Below are 18,234 nucleotides of genomic sequence, written 5' to 3' on the forward strand. Positions count from 1 at the left end.
GAAAACAGTACAAAGATTCCTCACAAAACTTGGAATGGAACTACCATTTGATACAGTTATCTCATCCCTTGGTATATACCCAAAGGACTTAAAATCAGCATACTATAGTGATGCAGCCACACCAATGTTTATAGAAGCTCAATTCACAATAACTAAGCCATGGAACCAACCTAGGTGCCATTCAACAAATGAATGAATAAAGAAAATGTGGTATATATACACAATGGAATATTACTCAGCCATAAAAAAGTATAATCTCATGACATTTGCTAATTAATGAAAATATCTGGAAACTACCAGGCTAAGCGAAATAAGCCAATCCCCAAAAGCAAAGGCTGAATGTTCTCTCTGATATGTGGATGCTAACGCACAACAAGAGATGGGAAGGGGAAGGATAAAAGTTCATTGGGTTAGACAAAGGGGAATGAAGGGATGGGGGGACAGAATAGGAAAGACAGTGTAATGACTCTGACTTAATTTTCCTACATACATATATAAATATACCCTATCAAATACATTCTACTGTCATGTATTTAGAAAAAGAGTAAAATAAATAAATAAATAAATAAATAAATAAATACATCATACATCTCCACATCATGTACGATCACAACTGGGATCCAAATTAGAATTAGATATACTCTATATTTGTATAAATGTGTCAAAATATACTGTATGTATAATTAAAAAGAATAATAATAAAAAAACCTCTTCCACTGAAATAAATAGCATTTATTTTCCCCTAATGTTGTTAGTCACTAGCTAGGAGAAACTTATATACACTGGTCCAAAATTAAGTGTATAAATAAAAATATTTCTTTAAGGTTATCTAACATTTTTCAGGACCAGCAGTTAAATTAGTTTTTTAGGAGAAATTATTGGCATGTTATAAGAACTACTGATATGTCTTAGTACCCTCTAATTTCTTTCTTTCTTCTTCGTTTTTTTTGGTTCCCAGGGATTGAGCCCAGGGACGCTTCAACACTGAGTCACATCCCCAGCCTGTTTTTATATTTTGAGAAAGGGACTCACTAAATTGCTGCTGGCTTTGAACTCATGATTCTCCTGCCTCAGCTTCCCAAACCTTTGGGATTATTAGCGTGTTCCTGGCTCTAATTTCTTTTTGATCCTTGTCCTCAGTCTGAATTGAGGAAAAGGCAAAAAGACAAGTTATCCAGTACAAAGAGATAATGGCGTGGCTGGTGCCGTGGCTTTGCAGACTAGGTCATGGAGAAGCTGCAGCAGGTCCTGAGCTGCCACGACTATGAAGAGCAGGGCCTGCCCGTGCAGATCCTTATGCCCCTTCTCTTAGTTACAACACTAAAATAAAATGGTTTATCATATGCTTCATGGAAGCATTTTCTTTCTTCTATCCTTGGAACTGGATTGCTGTGGCTTCCTGGTGGCGCAAAGCTTTTTGCAGTGTTTTACACCCTTGGAAATCTTGCAGCATTAGCCAATACACTCTTTTAAATGGAACCTGTGAAGCAGCTGAAGAAAATATCTGAAATAAGAAGACTGACTACCTGCAACAGTCATTACGCTTCTGTACTTTGTACTCATCCTGTGTGCCATCTTGGTGGCGTAAGAAGGAACTGGCCTTACAATTCTGCATAACGTGGTTCTTATAAACCCCATATGCAAGGGATGTTTAAATGCTACTCTTCTCTCTTAAGCTGAAAACCATAAACTACTTGTGGAAAAGACTGTTGGGATGTCAATAGTCCACTGTTAGAGAATTAAGCTGTTCCTAGTAAAGTGATAACTGCAGCAGCAGCTTAAGACCATTCTGGGTACTGGTAAAACCACACACTTGATTAAACTGCTAAATGCACGTAGCTTTAAATTTACTGCATGTCATTGACTTGTTTTTCCGAAGATAAGGAAATTTTAATCACTGCCAATATAAATAAGTTTAGCTAATTTTTTAAACCTTTTCAAACCAGTTTTTGAAATGTGAGTATTTAAGGAACAAATCTGTGCTATGAGAGATATTAAGTATATTTGACTTTTTAAAAATGTCTGTTTTGGGGCTGGGGATGTGGCTCAAGTGGTAGCGCACTCGCCTGGCATGCGTGCGGCCCGGGTTCAATTCTCAGCACCACATACAAACAAAGATGTTGTGTCTGCCAAAAACTAAAAAAAATAAATATCAAAAAATTCTCTCTCTCTCTCTCTCTCTCTCTCTCTCTCTCTCTCTCTCTCTTTAAAAAAAAAAAATAAAAATAAAAATGTCTGTTTTTAGATATCTTTTTTAACTTTAAAAATGTGAAACATTTGGGGGTGGGGTTGGGGCTCAGTGGTAGAGCACTCACCTAGCACCTGTGAGGACCTGTGTTCTATCCTCAGCACCACATAAGAATAAACAAATAAAATAAAGGTATTGTGTTCAACTATAACTAAAGAATAAAATATTTTTAAAAATGTGGAACATTTTACTATACGCTTAAAATTGCTTATTATGTATAAAAAATAAAATACATGTCTTTACAATTTTTAAATAAACCCCACCCTTGGGGGGAAGAAAAGAGATTATGCTAATACCAGAGTGAAAAGGTCTAAAGCCTGGTAAAGTCTATTCTAAGCTAGCTATCAAATATTTTTAGAATTTTAATATTCCCATTATATTGTATTTAAATTTATGACAAGTGCATTAAAAAGATGCTAACTCACAAATAGTATTTAATTTCAATAACTTCTATACCCTTCAAAGATAAATAAAATATTACACAAGTTTTGTTTTTTTTACCTGTTTTCTCGTTCATACATTTCCTTAGAGGCACTTCGAAGCTGTTCAATTTCCTGATGAGTTTTCAATCTGATTTGTTCTAGTTCATCCTGTAGTTTATTTTCATATTCTGTTTTATAATGGTCTCTACAAGGAGTCAAAAGGAGTATCTGTGAATTTCTTTCATGGAACAAATAAGCTCTTGTCCAATATGTAAGATTTAAATCTCTTGATAAAAATCAAGATACGTATATGCTCTATATACCATGTTTGGATAATGTAACAATTTTAGACATAAAGTTTTATAATTCTCCAAAATGCTATTCAAAACTACTTGCATATAAGCTCACAACCTGTCCAACATACTGCTCCAAAGCTATAATTACTATATAAGATGTTAGTAATTCCTGTTAGATACGTACTTGTCTTCAAAAATATTTTCCTAGTAGTTTTTAATGCACATGGCTGAAGTTTTAAAACTGAAGGCATACAGAATAACTCTTCATTTAAAAATAATAATCTAGTGTGGAACATACGGAGACAAAAATAATATTAACAAAAACACAAAACCAAAATAACTCTGACTTTATAAATTGTTTCCTTCCATGTAGGACAATCATACACACGGTGGTTTTAAAACATTATGTTTCAAAACATTTCACAGGGTAATATCCAGCAGAAAGTGATGAAAATAATATTAATGCTAGGAAAAAATTATGAACATGTGAACTGTTAAAGGTAAAATTTTAACTTTGTTTTAGTGCTTGATATGCTGATAAAAATAACTTAAGACTGATAGCTGGGTCAACTGGTGGGAAGGAAGAATGGAGGAATTTGGATTATGGGAAAGGGTGTATGTGTGTGTATATGGTGGAATGAGATGGACATTATTACCCCTTTGTATGGGTATGATTGCATGAATGGTGTGACTCTACATCATGTACAACAAGAGAAATGAAAAAGTTGTGCTCCGTTTTTGTAAAAAATAAAATAAAATTAATTAAAAAAAAAAACGATTTGTCTTCTAAAAAAAAAAGCCTCAAGAATTATAAGGGCTATTTGTATAAAGAATCTCTAGTAGCTTAAACACATCTATCAGAAGAGAGAAGGCAGGATTAAAATGCGGGGATTGATTCTAGAGCTTGGTATATAAAATAATATACAACCAGTGCCTGCTCATTCTTTTATGTTTCACAGTCAGGAAATCATGAGCAGACTTGGATTTTCTTCAAAATGATACAGCCAGAGATACACTGTATTTCAAAAAATACTTGTAGAAACATAGGGAATCAAAAAGAGTATGCCATAAGAAAGACAGTTTTAGTATATATTTCTTTATCTAAAAGAAATAATTTTTTTCTTTTATGGGGAAAGTCAAAATGTCTTTTTAAAAAATCAACCAGAAAAGAATATAAGAAAATAAAATGAAACATGATCTTAATATTGTCCTAAAGGTTTTTAAAAAACTTACACATCTTCCTCAAAACCAGGAGTTCCCCCCACTGAAAAAGACGTTGCTAAAAAGAATGTATTTCTTGCCTGGATGTTACATATTTTTCATACATCTCTTCTCTAGCCTTTTTGGTTTCTTCAAGTTGAGCCTGAAGTCTTTCAAGGCGATCCTCTTCATGGGCACAGCGCACACTCAACTCCATGCTTTGGCGATTGAGATACTCTTTATCCTTTTGAAGTAAAGTAACTGTCTGCTGTAAGGTGGCCACCTATGGGTATAGAGGGACAATGTCCAGCCTTATTTTTCCTGGCTGACTGTATTCAATTCTTTCGTCATGTTTTCTCTCAACACATAAAAATTATCCCTTTAAAAAGGACTAATTCTTACCTTAAAATTGTCTATCCAAAAAAAGCTATTAAAAGTTTTGTTTTTTTTCCTGGCAACTACATCAAAAAGGAAAACTGTCCCTCCCATAATTTTGCCCTGGGCTATTTTCCACTAATATTATACTATAAAATATAAATGATTCTACTTATAAGCTTACCTCTTTTGATAATTCACTTCTTTCTTTAGCTTGAGTTATGTGAGAGGCTTCAAGTATCTCATGTTTTCTCCTCAACTCGAATACTTCCTGTTCCAGTGCATCACGTTCACTATTAAAATCAAATGCAAATATACATGCAAATTATTTATTTATTTGTTTATTTATTTATTTTTATAGTGCTAAGGAACAAACCCAGGGTCCTGGGTACACTAGGAGTGCTCCACTGAGCAATATCCCCAGCTGCCCTCATATAGTGAGCATTTTCAGGAAACTGAACAGATACACTGAGCACTAGGGCTTTGGTGCTCCTTTATGAACTATAAACAATTTTTCAAATTTAGAAGGTCTGTGTTCAAAAACTTGTTAAGATAAATATAAATTTATTAAACTTAAACACATATATATATATAAAAACTAGGCCAACAAGTAAATAATAAAACTTTCTGAGGTATACTTTGGTATTTTTTTCACTAATTACCTTGAATCTTATCTTGAAGCCAAAACTTGTAAGAACTTACACATAGCTATAGGCTTTCGGTTCAATTGGGGTCAAAAAGCCCCTCATAATTTATCACTCAGATTGCACAGCAGCTATGTAAGCAGACATTCCTATAACCATTTCTTTTAGAAATTGTTTATGATTACCCAGATATTCTAACTCCTATTATTATATTATATCATATCATATTATCTCTCTCCCCTAGAATACTAAATCTAAGAATTGGATCAAAATCACAATAGGCATCTTTAAAAATGAGCAGAAAAAGAGATTTGCTAACTTAATTACTCCTCTTCAGTCAGAAGCAATGCCTTGTACTTTACTTCACTGACCTCCAGGTACTGCATGGAAAGAGCTGTTAAGAATTGCTTTCACGGGGGCTGGGGATATAGCTCAGTTGATAAAGTGCTTGCCTCCTCACATGCACAGGCCCTGGGTTCAATCCCCAGCACCACACACACACACACACAAAAGAAGTGCTTTCACCAGCTCTTTAATAACTCATTTAGATCCTGTTCCCTAACATACATTTGTCCATTGGTTTTAGATTCCATTGATGACTCTCAATCAAATATTAAGGAGGCTACAAAATGGTCATCCTAACAGGCACAAACACTTACTGGTCTGCATTTTACTCTGTAGATTTTCTTTCCTTCCTTACTTATTATTAGCATATCCTCACAAATTCCTATTCTGTTAATAATTATAATTCGTTATTGTCAATATTCACTTTTATATTTAGCCAGCTGGAATCTTTTTAAACCAGTTACTGTTTAAAAAGGTACTGAATTGAAACTAGAAGTATCAATATGATCTTACCCATGCCTATTAAGCTTCCTCACTCTACTGCCTTAGCCTACTAACAGATCCAAGAAACAATGACCAATGTAGTAATGACCACAGCATTCAGATCTTAATTTCTAAATAGCATCTCCCACTGAAAGAAATTAGGACTCCTTAGAGAAAGAGCTGAGGCAATGACAGCATAAAACTAGGAACATTATGTTATGCTAGAAGGCAAGGAACTGCTAAAATAAATAATATAAAAGATACATTCAGATGTAATTTATTGATTTTTAACTGCCACATAGAATTATCAAGGTAATATGCCTTTGTCCATTTTTTTTTAAACCATTAACTCTACCAAGTGAACAAAAAAGTCCAGTTTGAGACCCTCTTGTTTCTTTTTCTGTTCCATTTCTAGCACATGAGAATGCTTATTTCATGCTTTTTGATCAAGGCTATATTTTTCTTTCCTAGGTTTTTATTATAGAAAATGAAAAACATACATAAAAATAGATATGATAAAATAAACACCCATATTCCCATCATTCAGCTTCAATAAGGATCAACTCATGACTCATCTTGTTTCATTTATCCTTCATTCATAGCCCCTCTGGAATATTCTGATGACTACACTTGTTACTTTTGTCTTTTTATATTTTATCTATCATTGCTACAGATTTATAGTGGAAGCAGGGCATCAAAACACCAATTTAAAATATTACCTGACCATCACAATCTACTTCATTTTTAAAAATGTATCTCTTGATATTATTTATAGCATGATACACCAATTAAAAAAATTGTAAAAAATAAAATATAATGATTCTTTTTTTAATCCAGCTTTATTCAAGAGGTCACCAAGTGTAGTTCTTACAGATTTCAAGTTCTAAAAGTTACCATATTAGCAAGACTAATAATAATAATAATGATAATAATAATAGATATCATATGTTTGTCACAGTAGATCTAAAAATGCCAATGTTAATGAGTTAAATTTTTGCAAAGTCACTTATGATGTTAAATAATTTATAATTTAAATAATACAGTTTAAAGCATTCATTTATTCATTTAACAAAATATTAAGTGACTATTATAATTCTAGAATTAATTTTAGGGGCCGATGTTGTAGCTCAATGGTAGAGTACTTGCCTAGTAATCTGAGGCACTGGTTCAATCCTCAGCACCAAGTAAAAGTAAATAAAATAAGGTATCATGTCCTTATTTACAACTAAAAAATATCTATAAAAAAAAAGAAAGAAGGGCTGGGGCTGTAGTTTGTGGTAGAGCGCTTGCCTTGCAGTGTGAGGTACTGCGTACAACCCTCAGCACTACATAAATAAATAAATAAATCAAAAAAATTATTTTAGGTGCCAGGAGATACAACAGTGAGCAATTAGGAAAAAGTCACTCCATCTGCATGTACATGGTATATACATTTTAAAACTTTCATGAGTACGCCTTCATTGATTTTGTTTATATAATGCAGTTACATATATTAGCACCGCCGCATAGGTGACAAAACAGACTCAGAATGAAAAGAGATTTACCTAGAAATTTATAGATAAAGACTACAAAAGGATATTCCAGTTAAAGGAAGATATTTGCTACTGTTACTTAGTAGCAACATATTTGGGAAACATGTTTTCAGAAAGTATTATTATTATTTTTTTATTGACAACAGGTTACTTTATCCAGCTATAAGACACCAAATGACATAAGTAAATACCAACCAAATTTGTTATTTATATACAAGTTTGAGACTTTTGCTACAGATAACTTCAGTTTGAAGAACACTAACTTGGCAAAATGCTCTCCTAAGCTTGACATTTAACTAAGTTTAACTTTTAAAGTACAAGTTAGAATCCAGAGTTTACAGTAACAATAATCACAAGTATACACGAGTTAACAAAAATCGAAGGATAGCCTTGAATCTCTTATACATTTAGGAAACAGTGTTAGTAATCAGAATTGACTTAGTCAAAGCAAAGGGATATAAGATAGGTCTTTAAATGACAGTGTGGCCCTTCTATGTCAGATACAATGTATAAAAGAGAGCACTTATTGGTTATCTTGCCTATAAACTTACGTAAACTTTCATTTTATAAACTTTTACATAACACTTAGACAAGGCTTACACAGATATAGTTCTCAAGTGCATACATATACCTAGTCACATATATTCTGGGTATCAACTATATTGTTATAACCTAAACAACAGTTGTTTATTTAACCAGTTACAAGTAGTCATTTAAAAGACTTTAAAAACAGATACAAAAAAAAAAAAAAAAAAAACAGATACAAAAAACCATAATTCATTTAAGACTTAGTTTCCCTCTGTTAAAAAACCTGTCAGATGTAAGAAAATTATCTTGATAGATAAGAGATCAATGTTCTAGACTTTGTTTCATATCAGTACATTAAAATTTAAATAACTTTAATTGACTGTGCTAATTATAGCCAATTTAATTGAAAACACAAAGCTTTTAAGATTCATCTTCTGCAAACCTTTTGTGATTTACTTAAATATTCACAACTTCTTTATACACTCTTAGTTTTGTCCTCCAGAAAGTACTATTTTCTGAAAAAGTGCCGTTTATTAAGAAAGAATAGCTCAACACCCTTCTGGGTAGGTAGGTGGGAAAAAACTGAAGAATTTAATTTTATTACATAAAAATGATTATTAAATAACATTTAAAAAATATTTACACATGTGGGATTTTATTGGGCTCCTATCTTCTTTTTCATTTTAAAGACAGTAGCAACTTATTAAACAAAATACAATCAACAATGTTGATGGTGAGAATTCAAGTCTGTGATGTGTGTCAAAAATGAGAACAACTGGGGCTGGGGATGTGGCTCAAGCAGTGGCGCGCTCGCCTGGCATGCATGCAGCCCGGGTTTGATCCTCAGCACCACATACAGAACAAAGATGTTGTGTCCGCCGAAAACTAAATAAATATTTTTAAAAAATTCTCTCTCTCTCTCTCTCTTAAAAAAAAAAATGAGAACAACTATTGGAGTCATCTTAATTACTTACCTCTTGACTTTATCATAATTCTCTTGACGGTAGTCACCTTGCCGAATTAACTGCTTCGTGTCTGCTAATTCTAAGGCCAAACGTTGACATCGAATTTGAAGTTCTGAGTAATTTCTTCGATCTTCTTCATATGTCTAAATGAAAGAAACATTCCCAGCTAAACACAGTTGACAAATTTAGTATTGAATCCTTCTGTTAAGCAGTGAATATCCTCATAATAAACTAAAAAATCCTGAAATTTTCTACACTATTTAGTAATTTTTCCCCACTCAAAGGTAATATTAAATTCACAAAGTTGTTTGTAAGCTCATTTGTTTAAATCTAAATTGTTTTCCAAATAACAAATACGACAATTACTATACTACTGTTACTATACTAATGTCAAATGACATTTTTCAACATTTATTGAGTCACTATTGTATGTCAGTGATAAAGAAATGAATAAGACAAAATCCTTGCTCTCTAGGAGTATACAATTTCGAGATGAAGAGCCATGACTATAAATATCTAGAATAAAAATTTTTAATGAAGAAATTAACCATGATTAGTCTAACCATGATTAATCATGATTAATTAAGTTGTGGTATATAGGGAAAAAATTGTGTGGCCCTTGGAATACATCTGTATGTTCATATCCCCTGTACTATCACTGTACTAGTAGCACATATTCACTGAGATATGAGGAGAGATGGAAGTAAAAACCTTAAAAAGTACATGACAAAGTCTGGACAATCTTACTTGCTTTCTACAAGCCTCATTTCTTTCTTTCTTTCTTTTTTTTTTTTTTAAGAGAGAGGGAGAGATAGAGAATTTTAATATTTATTTTTTAGTATTTGGCGGACACAACATCTTTGTTTGTATGTGGTGCTGAGGATCAAACCCGGGCCGCTCACCTGGCATGCGAGCGCCCTAACGCTTGAGCCACATCCCCAGCCCAAGACTCATTTTTTATCATTCCCCATAGTCACACTTCATCCTCCAACTCATATGGAGATTTAAACTTCTCTGAGTGTACTATGCTTCCTCTAAATTGTTGCTACTACCTGAATACCTACATATAATCTGAATATTTTCTTCCTTCAAGAACCATTCTTACTGTACCATCAAATTAGTTTTCTTTATATCTCACCAGAATGGAAACATCTTACGGTCAGGGACTATGTCATGCTCCCCAGTGGATCTCCATCATTTGACATAGTACCTGATATATAAAGAATAAAATAACTACTTAGTAGTTTGAGGAATAAATGAATATGGGAACTTAGAGGGAAAGCAGGACACAGGCACTCAATTTCTACCTATTTTCTCCCTTTGAAGTCATCAGATCTTGCATTCAATCATCAGCTCCACCCCCAGAACCTGGAATGTTAAATAATCCTGTCCTAAGTCATTCCTTCTTAATAGCTGACCAGCTAAGTGTGGTCATATTTACTCCACAAATACCAACTGAATTATTGTTATATGACTGGTTCTGGGCTAGATACTGTAGACTTAAAGGTAAATAAGACAGGTTTTTCCCCCTTTCTCTCTCTTGAAACTATTAAATATAACTTTAAAATTTTAGCTTCCAAATTTCTAACAAGGTGCTGTTTGAGAGATGTAATTTAGAAATAACTGTATGTAGTGTGTTTTGCTCCGATTTAGTATTATGTTCTCCTGCACTGAAGTTCTCTATGAGAATAGAAGAAATACTATGGTATTTATTATAGGATTACAACTAAGGATACTATACCACTTCCCAAGGGATCATCACATACTCATTTCAGACTTAAGTCTAAAGAAGCTCTAGTTCTAAAGGACACTCTATAATTCTAAACTCTACTAATCATGTACCCATTTTGAAACACAGTATAGTGTTATGGCTAGGAAGGCAAGCTCCACAGTTCAAGTATTTAGAATTGAATTACCTGAAGGATGACTTTGGGCAGGTTAGTTTACCTGTTTTAGTGTTTGTCTCACAGGGTTCTCCCAAAGATTATATCAAGTAATACATGTAAAGTCCTCATAAAAATGCATAACAGAGTAAATGATCAGCTATAAGTTAATATGATTAATATGTTTTTTCCTTGCTTTGGCTTCCAGAGAGATCACAACTCAATTGATAGTTCAACTTTTTAGTAAGTGTACAAAGACCATGACAGAATCCAAAAGAATATAAACATAAGAAATATTAAACTCTTAAAGGATGGACAAAAACCAAAGAGCCCAGGGAACCTACGGGGGCTTTCATAAAAGCAAAGGATAAGCCTGAAGTGTGTCAGGAACAATAGTAGAAAAGAGTGCTCTGAGGAGTTAAAGCAGTCAATGATAGTGAGTACCACTGAGAAAACAACAAACCTTTAAGTATCAAGGGTAGAAGGCTGAGTGGCAGAGACTGAAGCATATATACTGTATACTCAGTATATTCTTGTTTTGTGCTATATTCTATGCATTATCTCAATACTTTATGACGGTATATAAAGATTATCCTCATTTCTTTTTAAATTTTTTTTTTAGGTGTTGTTGGACCTTTATTTTATTTATTTGTATGTGGTGCTAAGAACTGAACCCCAGTGTCTCACACATGCTAGGCAAGCACTCTGCCACTGAGCCACAACCCCAGCTCTATCCTCATTTCTATAGGTGAGGAAACTGAGGCTTAGAGAATCAAATCTCCAAGAACTCCTAAATAGAGGAGTGAGTGCTCTAAGTTTATCAAACTCCAAGACTGTAAGAAACTTCTAGGGGCTAGGGATGTGGCTCAGTGGTAGAACTCTCGCCTAGCATGAGCGGGACACTGGGTTCGATCTTCAGCACCACATAAATGTAAAATAAAAATATTGTGTCCACCTAAAAGGTTTTCAAATATTGATGGGAAAGAACTAACATCAAAAGAGGTGGTTATTTTGGAGAAAAGAGGAATATTATAGAGGACAAATCCCCAGAGAGGACTTAGGGGATGGGATCAGCAGCTACCCTTGTCATAGAAGACATTTTCCCACCCTAATACAAAGTATTAAAAACCTAATTTTTTAATAGCTTTTATCAACTTGCCTCAGGTCACAGAATACTCCTTATCCTAATGCTTCACATATTTATATTATCCACCTAGTTTCCAAAGGCATATAAGATTTTTTTATTCATTGAGGACAAGAGTCATCCCACTATATGTAAGAAGAACAAACAAATTGGAATGAGTATATATGGAAGTAAGTGTGTAGGTTTGGTGGCATGAAATTGTGGAATTTCTCATCTGAGGACTTCCATTTTCTCTGTGAAATGAAAGACCAAGTCATCCGTTGACAGTGAGAAGGAAAAGTAAAAGCTGGAAATGTGAGCAGGGTGGCGAATGCCTAAATTAGTTTCTGAAGAAAATGAGAAAACTAGAAAAAACAGGACCACAGTATAATTGTGTGAGCCCACCTGAAGTTGGTAACAATTAACTTGTAGTGCTTGTTACTCCTCATGTGATTTTTCTCCAGGAGTACTCTGTTAAAAAAGGGAGAGTTAAGTTTTTCTCAGGCTGGTCTGAAAAAAGAAATTGGGGGAGAAATTAAAGTAAGAATGGTAGAAGAAAGGCTTAAGACTGCTAACATGCATCATGAGGGAGGAAGACAGATTTAGGAAGAGACTGATAAACTATATGGATTGGAAATTTTGTTAAAGATGAGTTGAAAGCAGATGATTCAGAAACGTGGAAATACAGGAAGCAATATATTCAGTGGATCAAATTGAATTAATAACTTCAGAAGTAAATCAATTCTGGTAGCAAGTAACAGAATGTGGGCAATAAGACAGTGTTAAAGTAGAGAAGAGGCAATATCCAGAGATGAGAAGATCAATGAAATAAAAGTTCAGGATTGTAGATGAATCACAGAAGTAACACAGGCAGCAGTTAAAGTGAAAAGGAGGACTAAATCTAGAGCAAGACTTTCACTATATTGAGAATGTTCCAGTGGTCTGCAAAGATGAAGGGTATAAGGTAGAGTATCCAGATGACCTGAGTACACAAAGAAGCAGAGGTTTTGTGAAGGTGGTAGTACAAAGATCTAAAAGGGTAAACATCTAAGGAGGATATTGGCATCTGACTTTAAAATATATGGATATGAACTCCTGGTGGAGACAGCAGTTCCATGGGAGATAATATGGTGTCTGTCTACATGTAAAATAAATATGTATGTATATATGTCTACATATATCATGTAATATATAAATATATATGTACATAAAAACTTTCTTTAAACACCATATAAGAAAATAAGGCAGAAGTTCAGTATAGGAATGTATATTTCCTACTAATACTTTGCTTAGAACTTTTCAACTGAAAATAAAAATGATTACTTTTGTTTTGAAAAAAAATTTTGCTTCACTTATTACAAATTAAAATAGAAAAAGGTATAGCACTGAAAAATGTGGAAAATAACATCTTCCCTTAAATAAGAGACAAAACCTTAAGACTGTGTAGACTTTGTGGATGACACTAAAAACAAGAGAAAAGATTATTTTGTATTACCTAGCATCAACTAGGAAGATTAAGCTGCAATTTTGAGTTAGATGTCCACATTATCTTTTCTTATAGCACCTGGTTCTTACTTCTGTCAGAAAATGTATTGCATGTGAGGAGAGCTGACATTACTTGCCTCCTACAACATACAGAAAATTTTTAGGAAGTTTTCTATAATCTAGTCCTCTGCGTTTTAAATATAAGGTGTGTGATTAATGTCTGTTGAAAATGGGAAGCAAAAATAGTACTTTACATAGACTAAAACAAGAGATGCAATAAACGTAATCTTTTCAAACAAAGAATCAGACACAATTTCAATTCACCAAATCTTTCTAACCAAAAATTTCTGTGTAAAAGTAAGTGGGTTAACAGGCAAGAGTCATTTTTTTTTAATTATTGACAGACCTTTATTTTATTCATTTATTTATATGCAGTGCTGAGAATCGAACCCAGTGCCTCACATATGTAAGGCAAATGCTCTACCACTAAGCCATGATCCCAGGCCCTCAATTTATTTTTTTAAGAAAAAAATTACACAGGGAAAAAAAGAATGATCCAAGCCATTGAGACGATTTAAACTGTTTGCTAATGCTAGCTTTCTACCTGTCAGAAACGTAACGGATTCTGAAGTGCTAGAGTTAATGTCACCTTTTCTGTCTTATAAATGATTCATACAATGAAATAAGACAAGCTACATCTAGCCTGAAAATAGTAAATCTATTACTATAATGGTATGTTTCTTGTTTTATCCATAAAATCCCCTTTCCCTATATATATCCGCATATGATTCTGAGCTCCTTAAAGACCTCTCCTCCATACACCCAGTACCCTTAACAGTCATTACACTGGAAAAGCTTGTAGAATGAATTAATGTTAAAAGCACTAACATTTAAAATAACTATACTCAAAGTATAGGAAATGTTTGTACTTAACAAATTATTTTCCAATTGAAATTAACCACAGCTGAAATAGCATTCTATGCATCATATATGTAAAATTTTTCTAAAGATTTTGAGAAAGGCAGCACAAATGGGGTTTCTATTTCTTGATGGAATGGTTGTTAATTGGGTGTGTTTGCAGGGATGGGTTTGTAGCTCAGTGGTAGAGTGCTTGCCTAGCACATATGAGGCACTTTAATAAATGAAATTATCTCTGGACTATGAGGAGATAGGGAAACTAAGAAATGGAAACACAATATTATGACATTTACCTCAGTATCAGTGATTCAAATCAGAAGCAGCCTACATTGGAGAGCAACTCAGTGAATGATAAAAAGCGGCTTGGTTAGCTGTTTTGGGTAATCGAGAACTCATTCTTCAGAATTCCCACAGTTTCACATTATTGTTAAGGTCTGTAAACAAGTCAGGATGGCGCCTGGCATTTTGCCAGAGAAATGTTAGTCTGTAAACAAGTCTGGATGGCGCCTGGCAAAATGCCAGAGGGAGTGGTTTGTGAAGTAACTCCAGGGAGCCATCAAGTGTGGAGTTTCCTTATTGGTTGACTGATGTATCTATTTTATGCTAATTAAGACAAGCTGTGTGGAATATATAAATACCACTCCTGTCCTACAATAAACGGCTCCCTCTCCTGCTGTATCAACGTACACAAGTTATTCTGCTGCAGCCGGACTGCGGCAGATGGTGGCCTGTTATGGGGAGCCCCGGGACACTCGGGGGTAAGTGATGAAAAAAAGCTTCCGTCCATAGATAGGATGGGAACAAATCTGCTCGTCCCTAGGCAAATAGGGCGAGAGGAAAAATGGCCATTTCAAGAAAATGGAGAGGATTGATGCAGTATGTTTGTGTCTTGTTGTGTCTCAGTGTATTGTATTGTCTTTGTGATGAAAATATGGAAGGGGTGAGTAGTAAATTGATAAGGGAAAGAGGCACCCCAATGGAACCAAGAGCAATTAGGGCATGTGTTGATAAAAGCCCAGGAACTCTAGTCAGAAGGAAAAAGAAAGTTCAGAAAAAGAAGGATTATCGGGAAAAAAGTTGCAGCAAAAGGCTATTACTGAATACTTTTCGGTACCGGAGGGTGTGTGAATCGGAACAGCGGCTGCCATGTACGCGAGCCTGTCATGGCACAGCAAGTGCTTTCCAAGCAGTGGCAACCGGCTCTTCCCTGCCCCCCGCCCGGAGCGGGACGCCACTGCGAGAGCCCAAATCCAAATGTGACCCGGAGGCACAGTCTCTTGCTCCCTGTGCCCAGTAGCAGTTTGAGTCCCGGCCAACTGGGGCTGCCCGGGATGCTACAGCCAGCAGAAGATGCTACCGGTGTCCCTAAAGTTTGATCATTTCCAAGGCCAGTAACTACAATGGTTCTCCCACACCTGGAGGCTAATGAGTAATGAGCACTATTAAGGCTTATTTCAAATGTAAAAAACCTTGAGATAATGTATTAAATTGTTCAGAAGGTTGTTTTCTTAGTGGAATGCTACAGGATTTTCTTTAGCCATCCAGAGATCCTGCCTTCGTCCCAGTGCGGTGAAAACAAAGGTGGAAGAATTTACAGTGTTGCTGAGAACCTGACAAAACTTTGGCTGAGAAACGGATGAGACTTCGGAGCTGTTGCTGTTTCTGCTATAGCTTAGGCTAGCTGCCTGCAGAATTTACCTGGACTGTGATTTACCTGAACTGTGAGTTAATCTATTGAGACACTGCTTTACCTGGACTGAGACAACAAACTGTAATCTACAACAAATTGTAACTCGGTATCTTTGCAAACGGTGTCATTGCTGGTATAATTTTTCCAAGGGCTTCTTGCATGGAGCCATCAATTGGCTTGGTATTGTGGCATTTTGTATCCTCCCCTTCTGCTTGTAACAGATTACTTATCGTGTTTTTGTAAAAACCACTATGGTCGTTATTTAAATTAAAACAAAAGGGGGAAATGTTAGTCTGTAAACAAGTCAGGATGGTGCCTGGCATTTTGCCAGAGAAATGTTAGAGTCTGTAAACAAGTCTGGATGGTGCCTGGCAAAATGCCAGGGGCAGTGGTTTGTGAGGTGGAGCCAGTGAGCCATTAAGTGTGGAGATTCCTTATTGGTTGACTGCTGTGTCTAGTTTATGCTAATTAAGATAGGCTGTGTGGAATGTATAAATATTGCTCCGGTCCTACAATAAACGGCTTCCACTCCTGCTGTATCAATCTACACAAGTTGTTCGTCACTCCCCAGTTATTTTGCTGCAGCCGGGCTGCAGCACATTATCAATAATCTAATCCAAGCAACCAACACTTAACAAGGAACCTAATTAACCTTTGATTGTTAGACTTCCATTTACATAACAGAGTCTGTTCTGCCAGTCTACTCTTTGCCTTTAAGCTTTTTAAGAAATGTATTACTATTTTTGAAAATTTTTGACTTCTGAAGATAGACAAAACTGAAGTATTAAAAGTCTGCTACAGGTTAAAAAGAAAATTTAATAAATTAATGGTAATTTTTCAATTATATCTGTTTGAATAATTGTGAATTTGAACTTAAAAGTTTAAGCCTTTTAAAGGGAAAAAATCATAATTTATATGGAAAAGGGAACTTTCATCAAGTGTGGTAGACTGTAGATTGGAGCAAGACACATTAATTCTAATTCTGACTGCTACTTACTACTGTAGCAAATCAATTTTTCTGGACTTAACTGCTGTTTCTGCAAAGTAAGTAAACTGATTAATTAATTGGCTCATTTATTATTTATTATGAGCCTGTTATTCTGTTAACCCATTGTTGTTGGTATTAAGACATAACCCCTAGCTCATGGATCTAGTGGATTAGACCATTACAAAACACTACAATGATGTGATGGGAGACAATTTATATACCTAATATTTTATTTAGGAAATTATTGAAAGAAATTTGAAGAATCAATTTTCAATAGATACTTAATATGATTGAACTAAATAAATTAAGTCTTAATGTTTGAGATTTAATAAATTATCTTTAAAATATCACCTGTTAACCAAAGACTTTAAATGTAAAAAAAGAATAGCTTTCCGTACCTTTTTAGTGGTTGAGATTAAAGTATTAACAAACAAGCACAGAAAGGATAAAAGGATTAAGTTGATCCACCCATAAGAGTCAAGTTAAAATAAATTTTCTTTTGTTCTTGAAGCAAGTGGGGATGTATGGCAAAAAAAGATTATTCTTTTATGGCAAGAACGTTGTTTTACTTGTAAATTGCCATAATTTTATATTTTAACTATTTTAACAAATACGAATAATTACATAATTCCAATATGCATTTCATTTGTTTATCATATGCACTGAGTTTCAGAGTAGAACTTTAAAAGAATCTCCTTTCTCTCTCTCCTCCTATTTACCCTCATCCCTAGGTAGGTCATGTAAAGTAAGACAAATTTTTCCCTATTCTTCTCCATGTCCATATTCTCTCTCTCTCTCTCTCTCTCTCTTTCTCTCTCTCTCTCACACTCACACACACACACACACACACACACACACACACACACTCACACATATAGACAGAGTGGTCATTTCTCCCTCAACAACAAAATGGAATACTTGGATTTTTGATTTCTGCAGTCAGGTTTTCTCACTTAACACTGTCTTATGAAAAACCTAAATAAGGAAGGAGACCCTCATTGTTATACAAAATTACATATAAGAGGCTGTGAGGGGAATGGGAAAAAACACAAGGAGAGAAATGAATTACGGTAGATGGGGTAGAGAGAGAAGAGGGGAGGGGAGGGGAG

The 18,234-nt window shown here is 34.6% G+C and overlaps 1 protein-coding gene across 4 annotated transcripts in view; it reads right to left on the reverse strand.

Moving 5' to 3' along the window:
- The window catches only part of Pibf1 (progesterone immunomodulatory binding factor 1), a 220,968-nt gene that overhangs the window by 171,327 nt on the left and 31,407 nt on the right, over nucleotides 1–18,234 (reverse strand). For all 4 annotated transcript variants that reach the window (XM_076871971.2, XM_076871969.2, XM_076871972.2 and 1 more), the window contains 4 exons: nucleotides 9,048–9,181; nucleotides 4,726–4,834; nucleotides 4,268–4,449; nucleotides 2,750–2,875 (listed from right to left, as the gene is read on the reverse strand). In XM_076871971.2, the coding sequence (XP_076728086.1) occupies nucleotides 2,750–2,875; nucleotides 4,268–4,449; nucleotides 4,726–4,834; nucleotides 9,048–9,181 (551 nt within the window). The remainder of the gene's footprint in view (nucleotides 1–2,749; nucleotides 2,876–4,267; nucleotides 4,450–4,725; nucleotides 4,835–9,047; nucleotides 9,182–18,234) is intronic.

This window comes from Callospermophilus lateralis, chromosome 12, assembly GCF_048772815.1.
Source record: "Callospermophilus lateralis isolate mCalLat2 chromosome 12, mCalLat2.hap1, whole genome shotgun sequence".
Lineage (NCBI taxonomy): Eukaryota > Metazoa > Chordata > Mammalia > Rodentia > Sciuridae > Callospermophilus > Callospermophilus lateralis.